This window comes from Echeneis naucrates, chromosome 18, assembly GCF_900963305.1.
Source record: "Echeneis naucrates chromosome 18, fEcheNa1.1, whole genome shotgun sequence".
Taxonomy (NCBI): domain Eukaryota; kingdom Metazoa; phylum Chordata; class Actinopteri; order Carangiformes; family Echeneidae; genus Echeneis; species Echeneis naucrates.
The window spans coordinates 13,227,843-13,244,184 of record NC_042528.1 but is presented as its reverse complement, the minus strand read 5'-3'; the positions used below and the strand labels follow the sequence as shown (position 1 = coordinate 13,244,184).

Here is a 16,342-nt window from a genome sequence, read left to right as displayed (position 1 = left end):
TATATCCTGAATTTTACCCTTACTCTTATTTAGCTCCCTGTTTAACATTTATTTCCTGATCCTTTTCCAGATAGATTATTTGATGGTATTACCAGAATGTAGAAAAATATAGCATTTGAAACTAAGTGGACTGTTAACTGTAGAAGTTGAGTGACAGGTAAAAAAGCAACTGTAATTCCAGAGTAAAATATAGCATTTGTTGTTGTTGCCCTTACATTGTGACACTGTGATACATTGAGCCTACAGCTGAATTAAAACAACTACTTGTTTACAAGTTGAAACTCCTTGTCAAAAACAAGAGCAGCTGACCTGAGTTATTCGGGAGACTGAAATTATGAAAGTGTGCCTAAATGTTGACAGGCTGCTGTTGGGATACATTATTTACACCCTTCAGTGACTCCTCCAGCAGTGCAATGTCAGATCAACTTTTGGCACCAACACATTTGGTCACACTGCATTTTTTAAATTAATAATTTATCATAAGTGTGAAATCAGTGTGCTGTCATAGGAAAGCTCAGGGCTGTTCTCTTTGACCTCAAGATACACTTCAGATGCCAAATCATCTCTGCTCCATGTTCCTGCTGAAGACCTGCTGCTGCAATAGCTACCATTAGTTATCATTACATAATACTACTCGTTTCCCATTGTAGCTTCTGCTAAAACTATACTTCTCCTCCTGCTAATATTCACTGGTACACATTTAGAACTACCAGGCTGCATCAATCACTGTATGTTCTACTTGTATTTTCCATTGCATCTTCTCCTATTCTTGTTCTCTCTGCATCCCTCTACTGAGTCCCTCCGTCCTGTCCTTCATGCTCACTCTCAATGCCTCTCACTCTCTTAACCCAGCGTGATGGCCACCGTCCCGAGCCTGGTTTTACCCGAGGTTTCTGCCTCTTAAAGAAAGCTATATAAATAAATCTGATTTAAAAATTGTTTTCAACATTCTCATGATGTGAAACTGACTGAATTAAGCTCCTGGTCAGTGGTACAAAACCACCAACAGTAAATAACCAGATTGGCTTTAATACAAGTCAATCCCTGGTTAAACATCAGGTTAGAAAAGTGAACCTAATACTGACGAGCCTTAAATTCTCGCAGGTATTCTATCTAAGACACATGGTATTGAAGTCTATATGAACATTTCAATACTTTTTTCCTTATTTATTAGCTCACTAAACATTTTTCCCCAATCAGTTTATAGTCTGTCTCTGGTTCCAAGTCTTAATTACCACACAATGTTCATTTCTCACATAATGGACCTCCTCAGCTTCAGCTACAGTTTCTTCTGATTTAACAAAAACAAGATGGCTGACAGACAAATTACAAAGTGGAGGCTTACTAATGTAACTACGGTCCTATGAATCCCAATTGACCGCCAGAGGCAGTGCTTTAAGCACTGAGCATTCCCCTTACCCTTCGCACTTCAAGTGTGTATACCAACATTGTCACCTGTGACATCTGGATAACCCGGAGGAGTCCATATCTGTCACCTGAGGATCGTTTCCTACAGAATCTTTTGGCGAGCACACGAGGATTCTGAGTGACAGAGAGCTCTGGCGGTCATTCGGGATTCATGGAACCGTAGTTACATTTGTAACTTTCATTCTATTTCATCCCTGCTGACTGCCAGAGGCAGTGCTTTAAGCACTGAACGACTCATACCAGCAGAGTCACGAAAGAATCCAGAGTACAAACCTTCACTGTGCAGAGGCAGAGGACTCTGGCCACAGAACCACAGCCAGTGGATGGTCAGTTGCCACATACACCCTGTAGAATCTGGAGAAAGTGTCCGGCGATGCCCACAAAACCGCGGCACAAATGTCCTCCAGGGACACTCCCCTCAGGCCAGCCCATGATGTAGCAACACTCCTGGTAGAGTGGCACTGCACACCAGATGGAGTGAGACGGTTACTTGCCCGATATGCATGGGTGATGACGTTGACAACCCAGTGGGACAAACGCTGTTTGGAGATGGCGCAACCCCTGTTAGGGCCATTATAACAGCTGGTCAGATCTCCTAATGCACGCAGTAGCTGCGATGTAAGCCCTCAGGGCCCGCACTGGGCACAATAGTTCAGGTTTGTCCCCTCCATCTCCTGGAGGAGGGTTGTACTGCGAAAGCCTAATAGGCTGGTTGAGGTGAGCACAGGACAGCACCTTGGGAAGGAACGGTGTGTTTGGCCAGTGTGACTCCTGAGCCATCTGAATTCCACCTTAGACACATGTCACTGACGAACAGGGTGTGCAGCTCACTGACACACTTTGCAGAGGAAATGGCCAGGAGGAACGCAGTCTTAAAGGTAAGAGCCAAGTGCTCAAATGGTGGCTGACGTAGTGCAACCCTCATCCAGGAGGAACTGGAGGAAGTCAAGGACAGTTGGCACAGAGCAGCACACAGGGTTCTCATCATGACTCATACAGCAGTTGGAAAACAGTCTCCATCTATTCTCATACTGGAGACAAGTGGACGACGGTCTTGCGTTCATTAAGGTGCGTCTGACAGCGTCCGCACAGAAGTTCAGCAGCGGCTTGGGCCCTCCAGCCACCAGAGAGCTAGGTGAACTGCCCGCAGCTCCAACACATTCATGTGTACACCCCAGTCTCCCATGGACCACCGCCCGTGGGCTACCCTGCTCTGCCACACTGCACCCCATCCTGAGGGACAGGCAACTGTGGTGAGAGTCTCCCTGCGACATGGAACAGAGCCCATAGGGACACCCCTGAGCATGTAGGTCCTGTCCCTGGACAGGACCTACATGCTGAAATGGACATTAGTTTGCCCAGGAAGAGAAGGAAATGTAACATAGGTCAGCTGGCGGCCCTCCTGGAATAGGGCAAGAAGGTGCAGGATGTTGTCAAATCTGTAGGGGGACGGTCTGGCTGTCATTGTGACACTGTTCAATGTCACAACTCTTCTCCAAATTCACCCTGAATCCAATGCGGGCCATGTGGGACAGGAGACGCACTGTCTGTATTCTGGGAGGCCTGGGCCCGAGACGGTGCACAGACCAGCCAGTCATCCAAGTATGGAAGAATTTTCATGCCCTGAGACTGGAGAGGAACAAGGGCTGTGACCACATACTTCGTGAACACCCTTGAGGAGTGGGAGAGCCCGAAGGGCAGCACCCTGAACTGCCAGTGGCGGCCTCGATAGGCGAAGCGAAGGAACTGCCGATGTTGCTGAGCGATGGGGACATGGAAGTAAGCCTCCTTGAGGTTGATGGATGTTATCCATTCTCCATGTGCTACAGTTTGCAGGACATCTGCTATGGTCCGCATTTGGAAGGGTATGTCCTTCATAAATCTGTTTAGCCCTCTGAGGTCTAAGATTGGGCGAAATCCACAAGTCTTTTTTGTCACAAGGAAATAGGTTGAGTAGAACCCTCTGGGACGTGACAGAGTATCCACAGCCTCGATGGCGTCTTTGGCCAGGAGGCCGGATAACTTCTAGTCAGTGCAAGAGCCTTCGCTGGGTCGCTGATGGAGGTCATTCTGACCCGGCCCGATGTGGGGGGCCAGCAGCGGAATTGAAGTTTGCACCCATGGGTCTGAAGCACGAGCAGCCCACTGCCGGAGCTGCTGGTACGAAAAATACCTGACCGCCAGCCCCCCCGGCCCCTATGAGCCCTAGAGGGTGGATGAGCAGACTGTGGGGCACAAAGTGGTCTGGAGGGCAGGTGGGTGGAGTCTCGAAAATCCCTGGCCGGTCTCTGTGAAGGACGCTGGACATTATGGCAGCAAGTGAGTGGGTTGGTGGAAATAAGCGGGTATGGGAGGCAGCCGAGGGGCCCCTAGGCCTGCTGGCAGGGGGCCTGTCAGGAGGAGACACCTAAGACCCACAAGCTGCTGCCTGGTCTGTCCAGCCTGGATGGTACATTCCACTGCTTTCTGCGTTGCCAGGCCAAATAGCTCCCCCGGTTCCACTGGGGGCTGCACAGGGTTCTTCTAGCTGCCTCTGTCAAGTTTGACTGTGAAAGCCAAACCTCCACAGTCCGGAGGTGGCTGACACAATGGGGGGGGATCACACCCATCTTCTGGATGTTCCACCTCTGCCAGTCTTGCAGCCCTCACCGCCTGGGGTAAGTAGCTGCAGGTTATCCAGTGATTGTCTGAAAGTGCATCCCACAGGTGCTCAGGGCCAAGGCATGTGGGGCAGAGGTCATGGCTGTCCTCCGGTTGTAGAGGGGCCTCACAAGATGTACGGAAATGGAAGTCATCCATTGTGGTGGCTCTGAGACTGCTAAGATGCTCCTGTTTGCTGTCCTATAGGCACCTTACACATATGCTGCCTGTACCAGGCAATGGACCCAGTAAAGAACAGTGATCACTCCTTGGACAACCTGAGTGTGAATGCTATGGACAGGCCAAGTGTGGGAACTGTATGCTGGAGGGAGGGAGTGCGTACACTTCCTATACCAGCAGAAGCCCAAACACAAAAATTAATCAGCAGCACAAGCTGATACAAAGCCACTGCACTGTGCCCCTTACCCAATCAGGGTTCTCAAGTTTAATTAACAGATTAACTTAACTAATTGGAGCGCTGACGCCACAGTTAAAAAGTGAACTGCATATTGGGGGGAGGCACCGCGCTTGCAGCCTGTACCAACAGAGGTTGACAAACAACACTCATCTGCGAATGAAGCTATAAGCTACTACTAACAGAGAATCCACGTTGGGCACCAGGGCACGCTCACGCAACCCACCAACAAGGTAAGTGAGCGAAGAACGTCAGCTCGAGCAACTACATTATACGCTGGGAGAAGGATGTGCGAACGGCATCATCACCGACAGGAAGTTAGTATGCACAAGAAAGTAAACTGCAAAGAACTAAGAATATATTCACCTTGTCCCGGGAGGGAAGTGAGGACACTAATTCAATGATCCTCAGGTGACATCGGAAGATATGGACTCCTCCGGGTCATCCAGATGTCACAGGTGACATTGTTGGTATACACACTCGAACTGTGCATGTGCGAAGGGGAATATTCAGTGCTTAAAGCACCACCTCCGGCAGTCAGCAGAGATGAAATAGAACAGCAGCTTACATACCAGTGGCTGATCTCACTGTGAAATAACAAAAGTTAAAGCTGCAACACATTCTCAGAATTATTTGGACTTTCTGTGTAGTCATAGATAATCTCAAGATAAAATTAAGCTGTGGCTTTTCCTAGTTTGTTTTCTACCCTTTTATGTTTTACCCATTTTTTTAAGACATTATATCCAATTCCTTCAGTCAGGTGTTTTGAAGTTTGAAGTGCAAAGCCAAGTTCTCAGAAAAAAACTGTGAATCTTTCACATTTTGAATTTGAAAAACAAGATAAAGTTGTTTATAATTGAAAAGTTGTGTAATAAGCCACCTGTATCATACAAAATATTTATTGTATGTCCTCAAAATACACAAGAAAAAAATAAGACAGAACACAGGGCAAGGAAAAACCCCTTAAGGTAATTTGGAAAGGATGGCCACAGTTTGCAATTCTGAGCTAGAGTTCATCAGGCCTCTGTTACAAATTAAGCAAGGCTGCCTCCTTGGAAAAGTAATGCTGAGCTTTGATTTAACAACTTCAAACACCTAGAAAATAAATTAAAGATGTCATTTTTTCCCCCTCCTCACACCCATAACAGTACCTGTCAGTCAAAATGAACACTTCATGGCTCCATATTTTTTCTCCATTGGCTTTACCCAAAACATTTCATCACACGTTTCAGAAATACAGACAAGAGCTGTTCCAGGAGACACTTTCCTCCTCCTTCCAACAGGGCTTGGGTCTGTTCCACAAACCCATTTCTCCTGATGGCAAAAGACCACGATTTTATTGGAATCATTTTCGAAAATCTACAATCATTAGTAATGTCCTAAACCAAGTGAATCTAACTTTTCTTTTGTGTGTTCTATTGGCCCTGTAGCAGAAAATAAACCAAAACAACAAAACTTTGTTAAAGTTGCAGCCCATGGGCAGATGAGCAGGACCTGCAGCATCTCCACATTCACTACTGAGTACTTCCAGCTTATTGATTTGTGCTCATCTCTGATGCCAGCAGCCATTGCTTCTTTCTCCTACAGTGTCAAAATAAGGGAGTACAAAAACCGCCACATGATGTTCGTGGTAAAATTAAATTCAGAAATAAAAACATCTATTGACAAGCTTTGTTTGAGGACACAACAGTTGAAGCCACTGTAGAATTTTTGTCATGTTCTGTTTCGTTGCTTGGTTGCAGTTGCAGTGGCCAACTTCCCCCTTTCTACAGAGACTTCAGTCCCATGAAATGACAAAATCAGTCAAAAACACATCGAGGGAAATATGAAGACTGTTTTGTAATGTTGGGAGAGAGAAACCAGCCTTAGTTGCCTAATGTGAGGGCAGCATCACAGACACCTTTACAAAGATTTTCTTCCGTACTGTGATTCGCTTCTTCACTCATCATATCATTGCAATTTCTAAGCCCCTTTGTCACTTCCAAACCTTCCTCTGTTCTTTGTGGTATTTGAATGCGTTGTCAACAAAACAAAATGTGAAGTTGTTTTGAAAAGATGGGGCTACAACAGGAATCGGGTTGAAGCCCGGTAAAGACCAAGTTCTATTCTACTCACGTATGTTCTCTAACTCACACCTTTAGTTTACAAGCCAGGCCCCCAGCTGAATTTGCTGAATTACCTCAACTCATAATTTTTAGCTCCTGTGTCATTTATGGTTTTACAAATGGGTTTTGCTAGGATTGCTAGCAGAAAAGTTTTAAATCTTTTATGTAAAAAAAAAACCCAAACAAACAAACAAACAAAAAAACTCACCCTCACACCTGCTGTGGCAGTTTTTTGTTCCCATTTACATGTCAAATTTATTCTGATAACTGATTTTAATTCAAGTCAGTGACACACTGCGCTGTCGAGACGCTCAGCTGTCAGTCACAGATAGACTTCTTGTGAAGTGCTTTAACTAAGTCCCTTCTGCTGATTTTCTCCTTTTTTGACATTTCACACACACACACACACACACACACACACACACACACACACACACACACACACACACACACACACACACACACACACACACACACACACACACACACACACACACACACACACACACACACACACACACACGAAATTCAATAAATAAGACTTACAATGTTGTAAGGCAATGCTGACCATGCATTTGTCACAATGAACAAACAAATCAAGAAACATACATGGTAACAATATGCACATTCATTAAGAGCAACACGGTTGCCACTCCCCACAATTTTATTTAATTTTTTTTCTAATAATCAAGTGAATTTTTCAAGGCTTTCCGGGTGATCTCCTGATCGACAGGGCTCATCCCCACCACATCTGGCTCTGGTTTCTGCAGTGGGACTACTTCCTCATTCAGAAAACCCAATCCAGCCTGTGGGCTGGACACACAACAACTGGACCCAGCCACAGTGGGGCTTTGCATTGCATCCAAAATTGGGAATTCATTCAAGAAAAATCAAAAGTCTATGTGGAGACAGATCCAGCAGCCAGCTGCTCTTAGCCTCAGGACAGTCCCGAGGTCTCTAGGTAACTCTGGAGTTTCCTCACTGTACTTCTGTCCAAGGAGCAAAGGTCGAAGTCAAATGTAGTGTTAGTGATGTGGAAGTGTCCGGTCTCTTCAATCAGGTTCACAATCTGGAAAACAAAAGCACTAGAAGGTAAACATCCCCCTTTCAGAACTACCATCTCAGCTGATGATGAAAAACTCAGTCATCACTTTCTTTCCAGAGATACCAACACATCAGCTGATGACATCTTTGCATCAAATCAATTAGCACTTTCATGTTTACTTCAATTAAAGGTCCAAAGTCTCAGATTCGGCCACAAATTGTTTTCAAACCTTTAAGGAAAAAAAAAAAGCCCAGGTGTGTGCATGTGAAGTAGCCACTGTGAAGATGTAACAACCAATACCTCAATCTGTTGTATTTCAGAGAAATCAACTGAAATGTGCATGCTAACCAGCTAACTTTATGAATCTAGCTGCTCTACAAGTCAGTGTAGTCTGTTCTGCCCTCTCCCCGCAGTTTTACTTGTTATGAAGGTTTTTGCTCGTTTACAAATGTGACAACATTTCAAACAGTCTGCTTTAGGTTTGTGGCTCAAACACACATGAAACAAGAGTTAAGTATTTCTTTCCAAACAGAGAGAACTTGAACACGTGATTGTTTGAACAATGAGGAGAACCTGGATCAGACCACAGCTCCTCTGGTGAAAACATAACGGACGTTGGTGCAGAGAATTTGGTTGCAACCAAATCTTGTGGTGAAACAGTAACTGACACCTAAGTCACTAAGATGAACACTGAGGGTGTGTGTCCATGCACTGTTGTAATCTGACAGGACAGTGTCTCGCATGCTGCTTGGGGGGGGGGTAGGTTTTCAGTGTCTCTCTCGACTGGCTAGAACTAAAACATGCTTCCTTTAATACTTTCTTGGTTTCCAGGGTAACAAGCCTTGTCTCATCTCATTGGTTAACTGGAGAGGTGCAACAGTGGCATCTGAAATGTTCTGAGATTTTAAACTAAACACACAAGGAAGAGGCACATAGAGAGGCGGCAGCCATCTGAATGAAGGTGAAGGCATTTACAAAGTGTTTCTAAAGTGGCCAAGTGTGAAAATGGTGCGCTTTTTTTTTTAGCATTGAAACTTCAAACTGAACCACTGAACAACAACAATGCAATTCTTGCCTGTTTTGTTCCAGTGAATGTGTGATTAAGTGGCCCACTACTTCAGGTTGCTCACTGTGAGCATAGAGCTGGAAAGGTCAGTTTGGGAAAGGGGGCCTAACCTGATCTTGTTCATCCCTTCCAGGAAGGGATGGCTGCCCACATTTATCACAGGACAGATCTCAACCCCTTATTTTAGTGGTGTGGGAGGTGTTTTGGCTCATTTTCTTCCCTGCTCAGGATTCAACTGTAAACAGCTACCAAGCTCATGTAGAGTTCCACTGTCTCCAGACATACCATCTGCATTACACTTCTCGATGTGATCCAATATGCGGTACACACCAGTAAGCACAGAGGCTAATACTTAATCATTTCCATCTTGTAACAGGAAATGGAGCCAGTTGGTGAACTCTGATAGATTAGCCTGATTACAGTGAAGTTAAAGCCGAGTGTGAGCCACACTGTTCTGGATGAGATTTCGTGCTTCCCTCAAAGCCAGACATCTTGTTAGGGGAGTGAGGCAGAACTTGGCAGCCGCTGCTGGGACAATCCATTAATGCCATCACAGGATGGGCCCAAGAATATGAGCAAGAAACATGTGATTTCTTAGGTGGAGGGAGGTTAACCACATAATTCATTGCTTCCAGATGAAGCTGCAGATTACACTGACCAACAGCACGGACAAAATCAGTGAAGACTGTGGGAACCCTCTCTGAGTTCAGGGTTTTATTGTTGTTCACACATTACCTTCAATGAATGTTGGAAAGTTTCTTTTCCACTTAATTAACTTGTCTTTTATTACTGTCGTAGGAGATACTTCTTGCATCACATTGTAGCGTAGTCTGTACTGAACTGTGTGTATTGTACCAAAGAACCAGGTCCCCAAAACAAATGAGAGAAGTTAGTTTCCTATACAGGGCGTCTGGAGTAAGTTTATCACTAAGGTTAGCTCAAAAACACACCAAATAGATTATACTGTACAACTCGTTTGTCCCGGGAGAACCTTGAGACCCCCCCCCCAGAGGAACTGGAGAAGTTTGGGCTAGTTTTCGCAAGGAAACCAGGGTAATGCTAACATAATTACTGCAGCGCTTTAGGATACCCAGTGATGTTCAATTCTCACCAGAGAGACAGCTGAAATTTCTGAAGGACGAAGGCAGGTAGCTATGAGGACCCTCATCTGTGTTATTAGCTAGAATTACCTTTCATATGCATACATGAATCCAAACTCCCTCAAATTTTATACTGAAAATCTCAAATATGCAAAAGAAAATCATACACACTGATAAATTGTTTCCAACAGTGTGTGTGACACATTTTACAAGTATGTATGTGAGATTTTCAGTTGTATCGCATCATAGATGTATATGAATGGTCATTATGGCTCTCATGGCTGATCATGGTTAGATGCTGCACTGTTGGATTCAGCTGCTCTGATGTGTTCTTGTCTGGAGTTGTTGAGACGCTGATCCAGTCTCTTTCTATAACTGGTGATGCTTAATTAATGTTCAGCAGTTGGAAACTGGTTGGAAACTGCTGAACTGCTGAACACACCTCTTAGTGTGTTGTAACTGCTGAAGCCATGAGCATAGTTTAACAGTTGGGCATTTTTACACCTCAGACATGGTGATGAATTCGAGGGGGCATTGACAGCAACAAGGTTCGGGATTTGAACCACTGACACAACACTAGGACCACCAACAACTGAATATCACAGCCTGGGACCGTTTGAATATCCTCACCCAACTAGTCTGCACCCTCAGGTGCTTAATGTGTGAAGCTTGTGTGTGTAGTCTGTCAGCAGTTGTGGGCTGTGGATATAAGCAGCTCCACCTGGCACCATTTTTTTAAATCCTAGACTTCCAGCTCTCAGCATAACCCGTGCTGACTGGAGCAGCTTACCTGTTGCAGGATGTGGCCTTCTCTTAGTGTCATCAGTCTTTTATGCAGCTCCACTAGCTCATCCAGGTAAGCCTGGGAATCACATCGCAGCAGGTGTCAGCACACACGTAAGGAAACATGCTTGTTCAGATGTGATCAGACCAGACTACTAACAATGTGGTAGCATTCTGTAAGTTATCTACACATTGCTAACCCTAACCCTCTGCTGTGGGTCAGATTGATGATTCAGGATAAAACATAAAAAAAAAAAAAAACCCAAAAAAACAAAACACATATACTCTGAATGACACCACATACTGGGTGTGCTTGTGTTCCATCTACCTTCATCCGATTTATATGAGCACTTTTATACAGTGTGTGTGTACCTTATCACAGTCCAGATTCTTGTTCTTGTCTTGTTTGCTTGGCTTGGTGGGACTCTTCACCTCCAGTATCTGGCAGGGGTGGAGTAAACAGTTACGTATATACAGTGAAACACCTCATGACCCTTGATGTACTCTAATTTTACCTGATTATTAGTAGTCTTTAATAGGGCCGGGGCCTCACTATGGGTGGGTGAGGGCGAGGAGCTGTCACTCTCACTGCCATCGCTTAAACTAACCCTACATGGGTCATCAAAAACATGCTTCATTACATCAACATACCAAACCAGATGATATACATTCATTTCATTTACTGACAATACTGAAATACTGATGTTAAACACCCATGGGAGATACAGGATCTTTTGTGACTCAGTGTAAACAAAGTAATATTTTATAACAACACATCAGTGCATAGCCTTATTATGCTGGTTGAATTATACGCATATATATTATATTATATCAGTGCTAACGGGCTTCAGTGCAGAGGGCTGATAACTGCAGGAACTACTGCCAAACAATTCACACAACTGTTAATCTACACTTCAGACTGCACAGTTCAGCATTTGCTGCCCGTGTATCTGATCAGGCATTCATGAAACAGAGGGCAGGGCCACTAACCGGCGTTGGTGGTGTGCAAGATGTGTGTGTGCAAGTCGCTCCATGTCAGAGTCCATGTCATTATCATCGTCATCCTCTGAATCATCATCATTGTCATCTGAGTGCAGGTCCTGCATTACAGACTGCAATGGGCCCAGAACTAAGGGACACAAAACACAAAAAGTTCCAATAACAATGTTGTTTTTTTTTTTTTTTGCATCTCATCTGAAACACTGGTGAAAACATGCTTTAAGGAGGGGATCATGCTGTGTGGAGGTGATGGAAGGATTGTTAAGTGGAGCTTGAGGTTGGGAACATTTGCTGGTTTCATTCTGGAAAAACTGGGAAAATTTTAGAAGATAAAATTAAAATTTTTCCATAAAGATCCCATAAAAACACCAACCAACAGTGTTAGTACACCTCTTAGTGTATTGTAACCCCCCTCAACCTATATGTGACTCAACCCTGGGACCATGAGTATACATTTCAACGAAAATCTTAATAACAAAAATGTATTCATTGATTCCCCAAAACGTTACTGTAGTTAATAATGTGATCTAAATGACAATCATTGTTTCCAATACCAAGTCCAAATCTTCATTACATCAGTGCATATTCAGATCAATAGTGTATGAATGCATTGTAAGTAAAAAGCATTTACATGGTTAGAAAGACATGTTTTGTGAAGTCTAACTGACCTTAACCTTTGACCCTTAACCTCCAAATTGATGCTGCATCACGGAGCCCAAGTCAAAAAGCCCAAGGTCTGTGCCAAACCTCAGAAAACTCAGGTGTTTTTTGAGGTCACAATGACCTTGACTTTTGACCACAAAGATCTACGTAATTAGATTATGAGTCTAAGAGTACTTTTTGTGCCATCTGTGATATTGAGCCCAGATGAACTAGACTGTGTGTATTATTAGCTTTTATATAATAACAGAAGTAATCAATATCATCAATACATGTGCTGGCAGTGATGGTGCTCTGAAGGGTGGAGGCTTATCCATGATACAACACTATCTCCTGCTGACATGACTGTCGGGAGGTGCATGAACTTTCATGCAAGCAGGCAAAACAGCAAAAATATTATCCATGCACATGTGACTGCGCTGTGGGACCTCCGATCAAAGTGTTACCTGTATGGGTGGTGGCAGGAAGAGCCACCCTTTTCCTGATGATGAAGTCCACCACTGCACCCAGAGAAGATTAAACACAAGCAGATGTCACCCTCAGGAAAAGAAGCTTCACAATGGCAACACAAAGCCCCACAGTCTGGACTCACCTTGCCCTGATAGACTATGTCAATACATTTTAAAGCAGTCTTATTGTTACTGGTTTGGCCACTGAAACATTCACTGCAACCCCCAAAAAGTACAGAGGAGAACATTGACGACAGTTAGGCAGTTTAAAATGTCAGGTTTATCGCTACATAGCATCTAAAGGTAGACGGTAAAGATCCATATGGTCTCAAGATTGATGTTAAAGACCTTACAGTCTAAAGGTATATGTCAACAGTCTATAAAGTCTGAAGGTACATTTTAATGGTCCACACAGACTGAAGACCAAAAAGTGGTCTTTAGATATAAATCAAGTCTACATTTTATAGAGAAATGAACAAAGCCTGTTCTCAAAAATGGAGCCTTTAAACCAGCTGTCGAGGTTCACCGGGTGGAGCATATACCATTAAGGACCAGACCTTATGGCAGTGGCCTGGTTTTGAATCCAACCTGTAGCCCCTCACTTTGTTTTTGTAAGGGCAATTATGCCCCCAAAATAACTAACTTATTGTGACTTTGTGATGCCACAACCACAACAAAACAGCTATTGCCTTTAGCCAACACCAGTCCACCTGGACTGATCATCCAATTTCGCAAGATTTGGTTTCTTCTGAGTGTTTACCTGAAATCTGCTCTTTTTGTTGTTTGACTCAGAGAACAGAAAGCTGATCAGAAGAGCAACACAGATCCTCTCTTCAAGATCAGACTTTTCTTATTCAGTTGTTGCTCAGTGAGACAGTTTCCTGCCCTATGTCTCATATGACACACTGGCTTATTAAGATGATCATTGTTGATTGAAATACACAATGAATATGAGATCTGCCTTAACTGATTGTATTCCAGACACTAACCTTGTCGTTTGTGATGTGTGGGCGCGAAGCCTGAACTGGAGCTGGAACTGGCTGGACTGGGCTGTTCAGACTGGGAAGAGGATGAGAAAACAAACTGTGAGACTATAACACATAAGACATACAGAGGTTTGATCAAACATCACCACCACATAATCTTAGTGCTGCATTCAACACCATAGATCATAATATTTCACTACAGAGACTGGAATATGAAATTGGAATTAAAGGAACTGCACTAAGGTGGTTCAAATCCTACTTATCAGATAGACATCAGTTTGTTCATGTTAACAACAGCTCCTCCTCATGCACTGTAGTCAGTTATGGAGTCCCGCAGGGTTCGGTACTTGGACCAATCCTCTTTACGCTTCATCTGCTTCCTCTAGGCAACATTATCAGGAAACACAGCATCAACTTCCACTGCTACGCAGACGATACTCAGCTGTACCTATCAATGAAGCCAAATGAAGTCACTCAAATAGTCAGACTGCAGGCATGTTTTGAAGACATAAAAGTCTGGATGACTGGAAATTTTTTACTTCTCAACTCTGACAAAACAGAAGTTATTGTACTCGGCCCTAAACACCTCAGAAAAATACTATCTAATCATCTCATCAGTCTGGACGGCATCACTTTGGCTTCCAGCTCCACTGTAAGAAACCTTGGAGTAATTTTTGACCAGGACATGTCCTTTGTCCCTCACATAAAACAAGTTAGTCGGGCAGCTTTCTTCCACCTGAGAAACATTAGGAAAATCAGAAACATCCTTTCTCAGGATGATGCAGAAAAACTAGTCCATGCATTTGTAACTTCTAGGCTGGACTACTGTAAAACTCATTACTATCTGGATGTCCAAACAAATCTTTAAATGCCTTCAATTAATTCAGAACGCTGCTGCACGAATATTAACAGGAACTAGGAAAAGAGATCATATCTCTCCTGTGTTAGCTGCTCTTCATTGGCTGCCAGTAAAATATAGAGTAGAATTCTAAATCCTTCTTTTCACATATAAAGCTCTTAATGGCCAAGCTCCATCATATCTCAGAGAGCTCATAGTTCCTTACTGTCCTAGCAGGCCACTCCGCTCTCTGGATGGAGGTTTACTTGTGGTTCCTAGAGTCTGCAAGAGTAAATCTGGAGGCAGATCTTTCAGTTATCAGGCTCCTCTTCTATGGAACCAACTTCCAGTATCGGTCCGGGGGGCGGACTCTTTAGTAATTTTGAAGACCAGGCTCAAAACTTTCCTGTATGACAAAGGTTATAGTTAAAAAGTTAAAGTCCTCTACTCTTTAGCTATGCTGCTGTAGGCCTAGACTGCTGGGGGAAGGACTGAGCTTCTCTCTCCCTCCCCTCTCCCTCTTTCTCGCTTGCTCACTCTCCCTTCCTCCCCCCTTGCATGCACTGATAAGAACCATCATTCTTAAAAAACACAGTTTCACCCCCAGTTCTATGCATTTAGGTTTCTGCCTCTTAAAGGAAGTTTTTCCTTGCCACTGTCACCAAGTGCTTGCTCATCTGGGGATCTGTTGGGTCTCTTTAAATAATTTTATAAAGAGTGGCTCTTATTAAGACAAGACATGAAGACAAGCCTTTGATTTATCATTTGTCTGTCGGCCATCTTGGATTTTTTTTAAATACAAGAAACCGAATTTGTAGTAGAATGTGGAGCTGAGAAGGGGTTAGGGAAGGATCTGACCATCTCTGTACTATATTCTGATTGTCAGGGAAGTCACCACGCATGGTACAGTTTATTTTGATGATTATATTTAAATCTCTGCTCTTGGTTTGTGTTTATAATACATAGAATTAGGAAAAACCAAACCCAATTTAAAACCAAAAAGTTTTGAAGCCTCAACTATTATTATTATTTCAATTGACTTTTATTGTGATGTCTCAGTTTGAGAATTGTGTTTAATAGTAGTTTTTCCTATTTTCCATAGGATGATTTCAAATTTAGCCCTACATGAAAGTATATCATCCACTAGGGGCAGTGCTGCTTCATCATGGCACCCTGGAATAAATGTAAGCTAAATAATGACAACAGGTTTGTGAATGTTGTGAATGTCAAAGTCAAAATAATCTTTTTTCCTAGCCTTGTTGTGAAGTTGACTTCACAAGGCTTTAGGAAGAGACAACTGCAGCAGAGTGTCTTGACTAAACTTTCACAAGCCTTTTTCCCCTCTCAAAATTATTTTATTCATTAAACATGGACAACAGATTTTGCTTGCTTAGACCAAAATCACAGAATTCAATTTGACTTGTGTCATGAAAGAGGTCAGAATAAAAATCATACTCAGAAAAAAATATGGCCGCTTTTTGCACTTTGCATACATTTGTTCGAGAAGGAAAATACACTTTTAGTCTTTAAACAATGAGAGGAGTTTCAGTCATGTTTCAATATAGTATTCTGATGATATTGTAAACTAAAAACTCTACATGCTTATTCCTCAAGATGATTCCATCTTTTACATCTGGAAGAGAATACTTATATTTGAATTTTGGAGTGGAATCGCATCATAGACATATACGAGAGATGAATTCTTTGTGTTTTATCCATTTAGGAATGGTAAGATTTCAAGTGTGCCACTTTATATGTTGCCGTGAACAGTTTGTAAATTGAGGTTGAGTGCTTCCTATGGTAAAGGAGAAAGCATTGAATCATTGAC

The 16,342-nt window shown here is 43.2% G+C and overlaps 1 protein-coding gene across 2 annotated transcripts in view; it reads right to left on the bottom strand.

The window, feature by feature from the left end:
* Positions 1–5,400: 5,400 nt before the first annotated feature.
* Positions 5,401–16,342, bottom strand: part of mllt3 (MLLT3 super elongation complex subunit) — a 43,336-nt gene continuing 32,394 nt past the window's right edge. The window contains exons 8-14 of one of the 2 annotated variants that reach the window (XM_029526394.1): positions 13,680–13,749; positions 12,688–12,741; positions 11,573–11,711; positions 11,098–11,191; positions 10,955–11,023; positions 10,590–10,661; positions 5,401–7,657 (exon numbers count right to left, since the gene is read on the bottom strand). In XM_029526394.1, the coding sequence (XP_029382254.1) occupies positions 7,526–7,657; positions 10,590–10,661; positions 10,955–11,023; positions 11,098–11,191; positions 11,573–11,711; positions 12,688–12,741; positions 13,680–13,749 (630 nt within the window). In that variant the 3' untranslated portion in view covers positions 5,401–7,525. The remainder of the gene's footprint in view (positions 7,658–10,589; positions 10,662–10,954; positions 11,024–11,097; positions 11,192–11,572; positions 11,712–12,687; positions 12,742–13,679; positions 13,750–16,342) is intronic. The other variant, XM_029526395.1, reaches the window with a different exon arrangement.